This window comes from Alosa alosa, chromosome 10, assembly GCF_017589495.1.
Source record: "Alosa alosa isolate M-15738 ecotype Scorff River chromosome 10, AALO_Geno_1.1, whole genome shotgun sequence".
NCBI classification, from domain to species: Eukaryota; Metazoa; Chordata; class Actinopteri; order Clupeiformes; family Clupeidae; genus Alosa; species Alosa alosa.
In genome coordinates, this window is record NC_063198.1 from 9,580,618 (window position 1) to 9,593,044 (window position 12,427).

Below are 12,427 nucleotides of genomic sequence, written 5' to 3' on the forward strand. Positions count from 1 at the left end.
TCTGATTGAGCTGGAAAAAAACCTGAATAAAATGCTGTCAGTACCAGAAATGACTTGTCAACTGGTTGTCAATTGGTTATTATGCAATAGTAAATATAAAGACAATACAGCACACTGCATTTCACATAATGGATATTATGAACACTGCTGTTGTAGTTCAGTGATACGCTTATGTTTCTTTCTGATAAACATCAGTGGAACATACCTGATGGTTATACATCAAGACTACTTACAAGGAGACTTTGTGCACATCCCAGGTGCTGAACAGAAAAGTCAAGTTTTTGTGAAAAAAGTTTGCACAGTTTATTTTCCCAAATGAGAAATTTTTCATATACACCAAGACTACACAATAATCCCACAAGAAAATATGAAAATCAAAACACATGACCACTGACTGAAATCATTTATTTTATCCGAACATCAAATAAGTGAGTCTGTGGTCAGTAACGGTCAGAAGGCCTTGACTCTGATGATAAAGGGTTGGGTTTGAACTCATAAGGCTTCCACTTGGTTAACAGATTGTTTCTGTAAAGCCATATACTAAGGACCACTGACTCTAGCACAGGTTTGAGCTGCGTTTTATACACACATGCTGTGACCACAGCAATTGAGAGAGCGAATGTTCAAGATCTCAACCATTTGATGATGAGAAGTCTCTCTCTGAAGTCTTTTAGTATTTAAAAGCTGAGCTGGTTAAGGAAACACAACGCAGGCCAGATCAGCCCCAGGGTCAGCTCATCTTAGGGGGGAGACATCAATCAGGCGTTTATTCAACTGGCCGTGTGAGGAGCGCAGGCCCTCCTCCCATCAGAGACAGATGAGCCAGACACATCAACCCCTTCTGAGGCTTCTTATTCGCTTCCCTCTCCACACTGGAAGCGCGCAAAGTCCATCACCTTGGCGTTCTGTTGCCGTAGAAACTGGGCCACAGTGAGGCTCGAGTCCCACAGCAGCGCCTGCTGGAGAAGCCTGGTCTCCGATTGGCCGGTGGGCAGGTCGTCCATGTTACCTAGCGACACGGGTGCCTCGCCCACCACGTGCTGTGCCAACTTCCTGCCGAGGGTCTCGGAGCCGCTGGAGGCCCCGTCCTGGAACACCACCAGGGCGCTGTACTTCCCCATGGCCACGCCCATCAGAGCCACCGCCGCCCCTCCGTGGACGTACGAGCCAATCCTCCAATCAGAAGGCACACTCAGGCACACAGCCCGCCTTACTGACATGTTTTCCCCCAACCGACCTGCATACAAGGAGAGACAGAGAGAGTAGGGAGGGAAAAGGCCGGACAATAAGGGAAAGCAAGTACAGAGACTCAATTAAAGCCTGGAAACAACTGCATGGTACTGTAAGAGGCATTTCACTGAAGCCAGTGGTACCTAGTAATGTGTGTATAGATGGCAATGGTGTAAAGGTGTTTGTGTATTTATGATCAATCACAACAGGATGCTCACCAATGTACAAGGCCATCTGGTCAGCCAATGAGGACCCTCCAGACACACTCAGCTTTGCCAGGTCCTCTGCCTGTAGCGTGCTCTGTACCAGTGTGTTGGAGAGACAGAGAAGGGCCGAGTTATAGCAGTACAGAGATTAAAGTGACCACAACATAAAAATATCAAGTGTTACATATTTACTATTTTAAATGGTTACATATGGACTATTTAAATTAGGTCTTTAAACAGACCACCATAGCATTCTTGCAAAGCTTTTGCTAGTGTTTCTGGCTCCCTTCTAGTGTTTTGTGATGTTTTCAGGTGTGTGCACAGTACAGTAAGTGCCTTGAGTGGTAATACCTTCATGTAGCCTCCCTGTCCTTTTGCTTTGCTATGGTGGTGTTCCATGGTGGCAAGAGCAACATCCTTCACCAGCTGCTGAAACTTCTCATTTTTTGCCACAAAATCTGTCTCACAATTCACCTGCACACACACACACACACACACACACACACACACACACAAATGACCAAATGTATTTACAACTGTCAGGCATCATCCTACACCAATAAAGACAACTGACTAAACGTTGCAGTGTGTTTGTATAAGATTGTCTGGTCGATACCCACCTCCACCATGACTGCACTGCTGTCCTGCATGAGGAGGCCAACGAGTCCTTCCTTTGCCCGACGGCCTTCCAGTTTATTGGCTTTGCTCCAGCCTTCTTTCTGGGCCTGCTCATTCAGCCAGTTCTCTGCCTGTAACACACGTTATTACACATCATACAACACAGGAATATACAACAACCATAGACAAACCCGAAGGTCATCAAGTATATGATCCTCACAGATCTATCCTAGTAGAGGCGTAGTTATTGAAAAAGTTACTGTTTCTGGAACAAAACGCACAGTCCAAGCTCCAATTCACACACTAAAGTCAAAGTGGCTGAAAGGGATGCGCCCAAACTAACCTGTGTGATGTCGTTGTTGAATCTTTCCAGCGCGGCTTTGCAGTTGATGAAGGTGTACCCTGTGCTCTTCCTCAGCTTCATGAGCTGAGCTTTATCTGCGGCCAGACTAGCACAGCCTGTATGGAGACATCTCAGGTGCTGCGGCGTACATAACTGCAGAAGACGATAGGCCACTGTCAGAGCTCCAACGATATCTCCATACATACATATTTTGACTAGATCTAATAATACACAAATGACAAAATCTGAAACCAGAGTGGAGTTGCTAAATTTGCATGTCAGTCTACGATCTGTTACAACGCTGTAGAGCTATCATCTTGCTAGCTAACTGAGTGAGAACTTGAAGTATTTCCCATAGACTGTATAAATCCAAATAAATCCAAATAAACAAACACGCAGGGATTATGTTTGGCTTACCTTGCTTAGTTCGGTTCCGACGATGCGGACAGAACTAAATAAACCCATCACAGAGTATTTCACCAGCATTTTGGTGACGTTCGTACTCTTACGAAAGCCGCAAAATCTTAACTAAATGTCATTGAAAAGCACATTGACTACAGGATGCAGTGAGGGTCAATCTTGTTTCTTTGGTGTCGTCCTCACAAAGCTGCCCTCTGCTGATCTGGAGTTGCCATTGTAGCAAATTGTAGTGCAGCCTTCCTGTCAGCTGCTGTTAGGCTCTCCTTTAGGCTACTTGGCACCACTAAAATGTAGGCTAATATAGATACAAAGACTTGTATAGAAATACCTACATATGTTGATTTTGCTATTTGTGATTATTAGTTGTTCTGAAATATAGTCAGACTTTGCCCCAACAGTAGTATTTTTAGTTTTGGCTCATTTTCCCATAACCCATCATAATGGGTTATTACAGACTTTGTGCTTCCTCGGAGATGGCCTTTGGGGACTTAAAAGTTAAACAAACCAAATCACATAGTTAAATTTATGACACACGTAGACTAGAGTTCACGATCACGACTAGAGAAAGAAGAAGGCATAAGAAGATGACCTAATGTGACCAATACAACACTTGGCAAAAAAACGTTTGTGTGTGTGTGTGTGTGTGTGTGTGTGTGTGTGTGCCTGAACTGCACAGATGTTCTCTTTCACAGGGACAACACATTTAAACAAACCAGCAAACACGTGCAAGAACACACAAGAACGCACACTCACATACTCACACACAGTGTACATAAACAATGCTCAAAATCTGACATGGCATATGCACATTCTAAAACAGTTTTTTATTGATAATAGCTTCTAGATTATATAATATAATGCTATCATCATACAAACACACACTTAGATTTTATTGATAGCATTGTATAGCCTACTCTTAAGGGGGAAAATGCATATTTAGAAGATGAAATTGCACTAATCTGGAAGAAACATATCGTAGTCAATAGTATTCTATTATTTGGTCTTTTTTAGACCTGGATGGCAAAATCTAAAATTACATTTAGAGGAGTTCAATCCAAACAGGGACATCTGACAGCAATTGTCCTAGCCTACCACAGTTATCCGGAGACTCAGTAAAGATGATGGCAAATCAGGAAACGGGCTTTATTCTTTCAGTGATGCGCATCAAAGGAGAGACACACGTTTCACCCAAAGGATTCACCCGTATCGAAACAGGGGAATATCCTTATTAAGTATATTACAAACAAAGTGGGGCCTGACCTCTTATTATAACTCTGAATGAATATGGACAGAAGGGCTGATCCTGACAATGGGAAGTGTGAAAGCCCCCATTCCTGCACAACTAATTTCTATAGACAATTGGTCACACCTGGGAGTAAGCAGAGGTGCTCAGAAAGGCTTCCTTTCAATCATATATCTAAATCTATATAATTTATAGACAAGAGAAACAAATGGCTATGAACATAGGGAATGTACAGTAGGTTCATATATACAGAAAGTAAAAGTGTTGTTTGACATAACTGGATCAATTATTACATTAGTTATAGTCAGTTCTTTTAATGTATTGTGTTCTGGTTGTCAACTGAGTTGAGAAAGAAAAAACATACAAAAACATATTCACCCAGACTCTTGGCCTTTTAGTTTAAAGCATAGCCTACATCACACATCATCACACTACCTTCATTTCCTCAACTTAGCACCTGTTTGATAAAGAACAATGACACTTTCTACCACAGACCAAATGGAACTGACCAAAGCCAGTAATATAATATGACAACCATCCCATCTCAGCAGGTGCTGATGTTCTCAAAACATCCACCAATCATTAACCTTCCATGGTAGCCGAGAGTGAAAATTCTGTTTCTACTTCTTTCTTTATTGCCAAAAAAATTCCACTTCAAAGTGTTCTATTTAACCAACCTTTGCTAGAAATAAGCTTGCACCAGTACCCACCACAACCACCTGATGTACATGCTCACAAGGCCCAGAGCTCCTCTGAATGGCTGCATGGGCCTGCAGGAGGAGCTACTGTTGTTATATAGCTGTGTGGCCCCCATAATCTCCCAGGCTTATCTTTGGGTCTGCCGTGAACAATAACTCACCATGAAGATAATTCTGCTTCTCTCGCTTGCGTTCGTCCTGGTATCCCAGAGCTATGGCAGTGGGTATTGAAATGTATTTGTTATTTTCTTGTTATATATAAATTCTCAGACTTCCGACAGTAATGAAGACTTGTTATGATTATTAAATTGTATCTCATTGTAATTTCAAATGGCCTAGCTTATTGTAAAATATGAACAGTAGCAACATTTAGATTTATTGTCAACAACAACAGAGATACATTGTTCTGTGTTATAATACCATGCTATATTTTTGCATGTCTCTCAAAAATATGTCCTGTAAATTTCAAAAGATATAACTCTGTTGTCCTTTTAACCCAAACGTCCCTGTATTTAGTAGAAAGAGAGGATCCATATGTGTCATATTTAAACAGTCAAGTCATGACTAAATAATTAAGGACAATATTTACTCTTGAAATCTTTAAACCATATCAGAATTTAACTTTTGGCAATAGGTGGGGTGCTGAGTTACATATGTATAATGGAAATGCTATCAGTGAGGGAAGTGTTGTTGAAAACAGAAGCTCAGTGTGAACACTTTGCTTTGAGTATGGAAGGAACGGGTCTAACTTGGTTGACTTTTTAGCTCAAATGTCAACAACCTTTCACCAGAATAGCAGACATATCTTTAAATGCATTATTCATATTTCCTGCCATGCTATTATTGCAAACCCTAAATATTTACTTCATCTTGCATTTATACTCACTGATTCAATAATCGACATTTAATCAAAGTTACTTTAATAACTTTAATGAATTCAATGAATCATAATAATAAATGGGATTGTACAAGAAATAACTAGCAACCCTTGATAGAAAACAGATTCCATGACACATTTCATGACATGCCATATGACACAATTTCTGAAATCAGTCATCTCATGGGACGCTGCTTTGAAGATGACGGATGACTACTATATGTCCGTAGTGGTAGCCTTGTTAGGACCCAAAGGAGCTGTTGGGTCACACGTTTGTCTTCCGCAGACTCTCTGGACTCGTGCCAGGGTCGCTGTGGTTATGGAACGGATGCAGGATTCACCTGTCAGTGTAACTCGGCCTGTGAGCGCTACGGTGACTGTTGCCATGATTACCTGGCCATCTGCAAAGGTGAGTGCTCATTGTTGATAGCTACAGTATATCATACCTGTCAATACGCCCGTTTTTCCCGGGTTCTCCCATATTTCAAGGTCATCTCCCGGCACCCTCCCAGGCCCGGATCTAGGCTGCTCAGATTTGGGATGGGCACAATGAATACACCCGCTCAGTTTCACCTACAAATGCCTTACTTTTCACCTTAAAACCCGTATCTAATAGCAAACATGACATATTACATAGAACTGTTAATCATAGACCTGATTTTAATATTTACAGATATCTAGGCTATATTTAACATTTATTTTAATAACTGCTCCGGATTTTTTTTATTGCTCCGGATCTGTTCATCGCAGCAAGATGAAACCTTTATTGCATGACAGAGCAGAAGTGGGGCTTTCCAAAGAGACTACACACTTGTCTGTACGATCAAGTATAAAAATAAAAAAAATCATGAAATTCAATCAAATTGCAACATATTTACAGTCAATACTTCTCTGCGTTCACCTGCGCACCCATTACTCTCGTTTGAATTACTCACGGACCCGTGATCGGATAGATATGCCACGCATGTCAGATGATGAAAGAGGAGACTCAGAGCTATCATATGATACCAAGTACATCCTTCTGGGTTATAAAACAAACGAAGTGACAGCAAAATAATAACTTCATATTGCTGGACTTACCCCACGTTTTTGTCTGTTTTTGTGGCAAAGCATAATCCAACGCTATCGTGTGTTTCTCTATGGCAAAGCATGTTCATAATCCGGTTTTGAGATCCTAGCAAATTTCTGCATGGCATCCAATTCAAGGCTCACATTGCATTCCAATTTGTTCAACAAAGAAACAGCTTTTTTGCCTTTACTTTGTTCATGGCAATCCAGTAAAAAGTTGAGAATAATTATGAGTGCATACACCATAGACACGCTGGCTAACACGCAACCTCGGGTCAAATCAAGTCACATCAGTTCGTGTCACAGATATGGAGCGCAGAAAGGTCATTTAAATCACTAAATAAAAATGCCATTTATTTCTGTAAATCACACACCACATATTTCTGTAAATTGCTCAGCCCCAGAGTATCCCTCCAACATGGCAATTATATTGCCCGTTTCAGGACAGTCTGCCCTACACACACACGAAATGCATGTAGAGCTATGAGCTTGCTGTGGTGAGATACATGTCGAAATATAAGAATTTTTATAATATGCTTTTTATGTTTTAATTCTTTAAAAATAAAAATAAAATCAATGCTAGTACTAATGCATGAAATGATGGCAGATCTGTATAGCCCAGACTCTGCTGAAAAAAACAATATATATGTGTGTGTGGCACTTACAATGACCAGAATAAATCCTTATGAATAAAGGTAGTGAAAATTCCCTAAAAACAGCTTAGGGTTCTAAGGGTTAAACACACTGTGAAACCTGAAGCCCAAAGTTGGAGACATGCATTTAGACATTGCTGCAAATGTAAAACCGGATTACTCTGGAATGGCTAACTGTACAGGGGAATGCTTTACACCTTTTTATTCGGTAAGGTCTGCTGTTTCTTCTAATATATGGTTTGTCATGTGTTCGGGAAGTATTCCACTGAGATGAATGGGTAGGGAGATGGGCGCAGAATGTAACATGATAAATGAAAGTTACTTTTCTCGCGAACCGTTTACCACAACTTGCGGCCAACGTCGTTGGCTCTTTCGTGTGATGTACATGTAATATCTTTGTGAGGAGTAGGCTATCGGAGTATAGGCTATTTCAGCAAAGAATGGGTGAATGTGGACGCACTTTCTTTCTTGCCGTGAGATGTCACATTCTCCACTGCGTAAAAGACAAATTAATTTGCGTTGTGAATGCTAAGCTTAATCAGGCCATAGGCTAAATAAAAATCGCTAGTCGGATGCAAAGCAGAATATAGAAAGAAATGGGCACCAAGGCCACAGTGGCCTGTGAACCTCCGATTTTCAAAGGGACATCACGGCCAACGCAAGGGGCAACGACGTGGCCGCTGTAAAATTCCCACCCTGCTTATAACAGTTAAGGAATGACCAATGTTAACAAACTAACTGGCTAGATCACCTTTGAAAGCTAACATGCACATTAGCTAAAAACAAACCTTATTCAAACGAGAATAATACAAAAGGTCTTTATTTAAACCAGCAACAAGAATCTATATTACATCTAGTAGCCTATAACCTTTATGGAAATATAGCTAAGCCCTCTCTACTGAAGTATGAAACAGCAAGTGATGCATTCAGTGTGGAATGGTAGGTGAACGTGTCGCTGCTGCTCTGGTAGCTTATTTATACTATCCAACCAGCAAATCAGCACCCTCGAAATTCAGACGGGACGAATTAGAAAAGTGTGATTGGCAGATTCATCAATTAAAATCGACCAATTAGGTGGGGCAGAATAAATATTTGGAGGGGCATTGCCCCTCCCAGCCCTATTCTACCCTCCCGTTTTGTTATTTCTCCCTGAAAACTCCCGTAATTTGCATGGCCATCAAACTTCATCGATCCGTTCATTTTTTTCTATTAGTCTGACATCTCCCAGGTTGCCAGATTGTGCATGAAATACACCCTACACATACACGATCACTTAGTTTCAATTTTGTCATAGGCTAAGACCGTTTTGTCATAGGCTAAAACCAGGCAACCCAAAACCCAAATAAGGAAGCGGGTGCCGACTGCGCAGCCTGAGTCTCGTCGTAAGCAAGCGGGCTAGTTAAATGGCCTACTCCAGAACTAGCTATTGTGAAATTGTTGGGAATTTAATTGATTAACACATCACATAAACTGTTATTGAGTGTTGTTGATACACTGAACTTGTGCCCTCGGAACCAAATCAGACAGCAAGCAGCTTTGGAGTTTTGGAAGTAGGCTGCAGGCAGGCAGCTGGTGGATACATACCTGGCATGCGTAAGGTAATGGTTAGGTAAAAGCAACGACCGAAATGCATTGTTTAAACACGTGTATGAAACGTATTACATATGCAAACACAGATCCGGAACCCCCCCCCCCCCCCCCCCTGTGTGTGTGTGTGTGTGTGTGTGAGTTAACAGTACTCTCCATATGTGTAAATTCTTCTACAGGAACCTTGTCTTGCAAAGGTCGTTGTGGTGAGCAGTATAATTCCCAGAACGAATGCCACTGCAACTCTAAATGCAGCAGCTATAACAACTGCTGCACTGATTACAATGACTTGTGTGGAGGTAAGATGGGGATAAGGCTGGGAGAGGTTACTGCACTTCACAGCAGAATTAGTTCATTCATTAATTAAGGGGTTTATTTTCCAACTCATGCACCATTAACCACACATGCATAAAGAGATCAGCCAATATGAATGTTCCAGAGAAACATTGTTACCAACAAAATTATTATCTACATTGTACTTCACATATACTTTAAAGTACATAAAAAAAATTGTGTCTACCATCGGTTTTGGCAGTGTGTGTGTGTGTGTGTGTGTGTGTGTGTGTATGTGTGTGTGATTCTAGGTTCAGGAGGTTCTGGCTCTGGTGGTCAAATTTTGGACAGTGAGATCACTGCTCTCTCAGAGGTCCTCTACGCTCTGGACTCCAACAAAGCCTCCATGTCTGAGGTGATCCTGAACACTCAGGCCCTTGTGTCCAACTCCCAGACCAGCGCCCAGCAGGACCTCTCCCCTAACAAGTACCAAATCAACTACTACTACTACCTGCACCCACACTGTCACCAACACCATCGCCTACATCATCACAAGCACCAACACTCTCACCGACACCGATCCCCATATCCATCAACATCATTATCATCACCAACACCATCACCATACCAGCCAAATAACATTAGCGGTAGTATTTCCAGCACTGTCATCATTAGCACCATCATCACCATAGCAATCACCCAAGTCCACCAAGTCCTAGTTCAAGACCATGATCACCAACATCAACACTACCCAAATACCGTCTCACAGGTTTACTTGAGAGAACATGGAGTATTTTAATGTCTGGATTCAAGTATGACATCTTTTCAGTTATTTTTCCTTTCTGCCTTTTAAACGTTCTCGAACCATCTCCATCTGTCTCCTCTCCTCGGAAACCTCCAGGCTGTTCCAGTTTGTGGACGAGGCCTCTCTGTTCTCCAAGCCCACCTATGCTGCCTTCTTGGCTCTGCTGGACAACTACTCTCGGCAGACAGGCGTGACGGAGAACTTCAGCCCCGAGCAGGTGGCGGAGCAGGAGCACTTCCTCACCGAGAGCATCAGCAACACTGAAGTGGGCCAGGAGCTCTACGCCTTCCTCTACACCAAAGGTGCCGCACTGCACGTCCTCAGCAATCTGTATCAATGGAAAGGCCTTGTCTCAGAGAGAGACTGGCGTTTGGTGTCTACACTGCAAAAAATATAATCTAACCAAGTGTTATTAATCTAATATTAAGGTCAAACAATCTATTTGGGATTGTTTTTAGTATGAAGAGACTTACCTAGCACTCTCTCGAAAGATCATTTTGACTTAATTTAGGAAGACTTTGACTTATTTTAAGGAGTTTTATCAAGACAAATTTACTTAACGCACTGGCAGACAAATTTGCTTGTTTTCAGGATGAGAAGTCTTAAAAGGAGTCAAACTTTTCTTAAATTAAGTCACATGATTTTACGAGAAAGAGCTAGGCAAGTCTCTTTATACTGAGAACAATATTAACTAGATTTGTTGATCTTATAAGATTAATAACACTTTAGTTAGATTTTATTAGATAAGCAGTTTTTGCAGTTTAATGGCTCTGACTCTGACTGCTGTTTGTGACAGGCCTGTACAAGTCTGAGGAGGAGTTTAAGTATGACCTGAAAATGATGTGGTTTGGACTCTACACCCGCTACGCTGGCAAGATGGACTCCAGTGGCTTCGAGCACATCTTTGCAGGTCAGTGACAGAGCATCTGTATGTTTTCAGTAGCTTTGCATTAGATTTGCACAGCATTTATGGATTACAATGTGACACTCATTTTTCTCTTTTTCTTTGTACACACACACACGCACACACACACACACACACACACGCATGCACACACAAACGCGCACACGCACGCATGCACGTGCACACACACACACACACACAAACACTCCCTCTTTGCATGTACCTGCATGGGTGACCAGGGGAGATTAAGAAGAGTAAGGTGTCTGGCTTCCACAACTGGCTGCAGTTCTACCTGCTGGAGAAGCAGGGTCTGCTGAACTACTACAGCCACAGCTTCAACGGCCCAGTGAGTAGAACCCCACAACACCACCACATGTTTCTATAGAACATGCTATTACTGTAAAGGGGATGTGTGTCAAATAAATTGGAATAGTCTTGAACGCAGCATAACGTTTGCTCTCCCTGTCTCTGCAGTGGGAGACCTACCCCGATGTGCTGGGGATGCAGTTTAAATGGGATGGCTACTACAAGCAGGTGGGCTCCGCCATCATTGGCTGCAGCCCTGAGTTCGATCTGGCCCTCTACAGTCTCTGCTACATAGCCCGGCCTGGCAAACAGTGAGTGACTTATGTGTGTGTGTATGTGTGTGTGTGGATGTGTGTGTGAGTTTGTGTGTGTGTGTATGTGTGTGTGTGTTTGTGTGTGTGTGTGTGTTGTGTGCATGTTTAAGTTTTGTGGTGTGTGTTTGTGCAGATCTGTCTGTGTGTGTGTGTGTGTGACTGTATGTGTGTAATGTATACTGTATGTGTGTATTCTCAGGTGTAAGCTGAGCCTGGGAGGTAAGTCTCTGATGATTCAGACGTACACCTGGGACAACTCCTCCTATGGAAACGGCAAGAAGTACATCGCCTCTGCCTTCCCTTCCACACCCTAAAGCCTAGGACTGGTGCAGCGCTGATGCCATAAACATAAAGAAATAAAAATAACTAATCTTCAACGGGCTGTTTCTTGCAGTGGTGATGCATGATTTACAAATATGAACTTCACAGTTCTCTGTCTCTGAATATGATTTTATGTTTTTATCATTAATAACGGATTGTATAATTTACGGTCTTGTTCCATGAGCACTGACAGGCTAGAACGCAAGTGATATCATTTTCATTATAATTTATTGACTGTTAAATGTACAAACGTTGGCGTCATTAACGATGGTTTAATAGTTTATTATTTGAATGTTTATATCAAGACCTAAAAGACAGTTATGCCCCATTTGTGCCATAGTTGCCCTAAAAAATATTAAATGTTCAAATGTAATATTCTATTTTAATTTTAACGTAATAAGAGTTCTTGGGAATTCTTACAACATATCAGTCACATGCCTTTGTGTGGGTAGAACCTAGCACACTTTCTTCTTTTCTCTCAGACCTTGCATGTAGCGCCACTTAGTGGTTACCCATGGAAATAGGTGAGGAAGTTTTAGCTGCTCCCAAATATCATGCTAG

General features: G+C 41.8%; 2 protein-coding genes across 3 annotated transcripts; one reads left to right on the forward strand and one right to left on the reverse strand.

The window, feature by feature from the left end:
• Positions 1 to 387: 387 nt before the first annotated feature.
• On the reverse strand, positions 388 to 2,974 carry tsfm (Ts translation elongation factor, mitochondrial). Its single transcript, XM_048254744.1, has 6 exons — positions 2,815 to 2,974; positions 2,398 to 2,550; positions 2,057 to 2,185; positions 1,788 to 1,910; positions 1,449 to 1,530; positions 388 to 1,237 (listed from the first exon to the last, which is right to left on the reverse strand). Exons 1-6 carry the CDS (start codon positions 2,881 to 2,883, stop codon positions 852 to 854), a joined length of 942 nt encoding a protein of 313 aa, XP_048110701.1. The 5' UTR covers positions 2,884 to 2,974; the 3' UTR covers positions 388 to 851.
• A 1,926-nt stretch (positions 2,975 to 4,900) lies between these two features.
• Positions 4,901 to 11,922, forward strand: endou (endonuclease, polyU-specific). Of its 2 annotated transcripts, XM_048254156.1 has the most exons (9): positions 4,901 to 4,978; positions 5,922 to 6,044; positions 9,123 to 9,242; positions 9,528 to 9,702; positions 10,118 to 10,323; positions 10,818 to 10,931; positions 11,165 to 11,271; positions 11,400 to 11,542; positions 11,745 to 11,922. In XM_048254156.1, exons 1-9 carry the CDS (start codon positions 4,921 to 4,923, stop codon positions 11,857 to 11,859), a joined length of 1,161 nt encoding a protein of 386 aa, XP_048110113.1. In that variant the 5' UTR covers positions 4,901 to 4,920; the 3' UTR covers positions 11,860 to 11,922. The 2 variants fall into 2 exon arrangements, with proteins under 2 accessions (XP_048110113.1, XP_048110114.1); XM_048254157.1 differs by lacking the exons at positions 4,901 to 4,978; positions 5,922 to 6,044 and adding an exon at positions 7,535 to 7,564.
• The last annotated feature ends 505 nt before the right edge of the window (positions 11,923 to 12,427 follow it).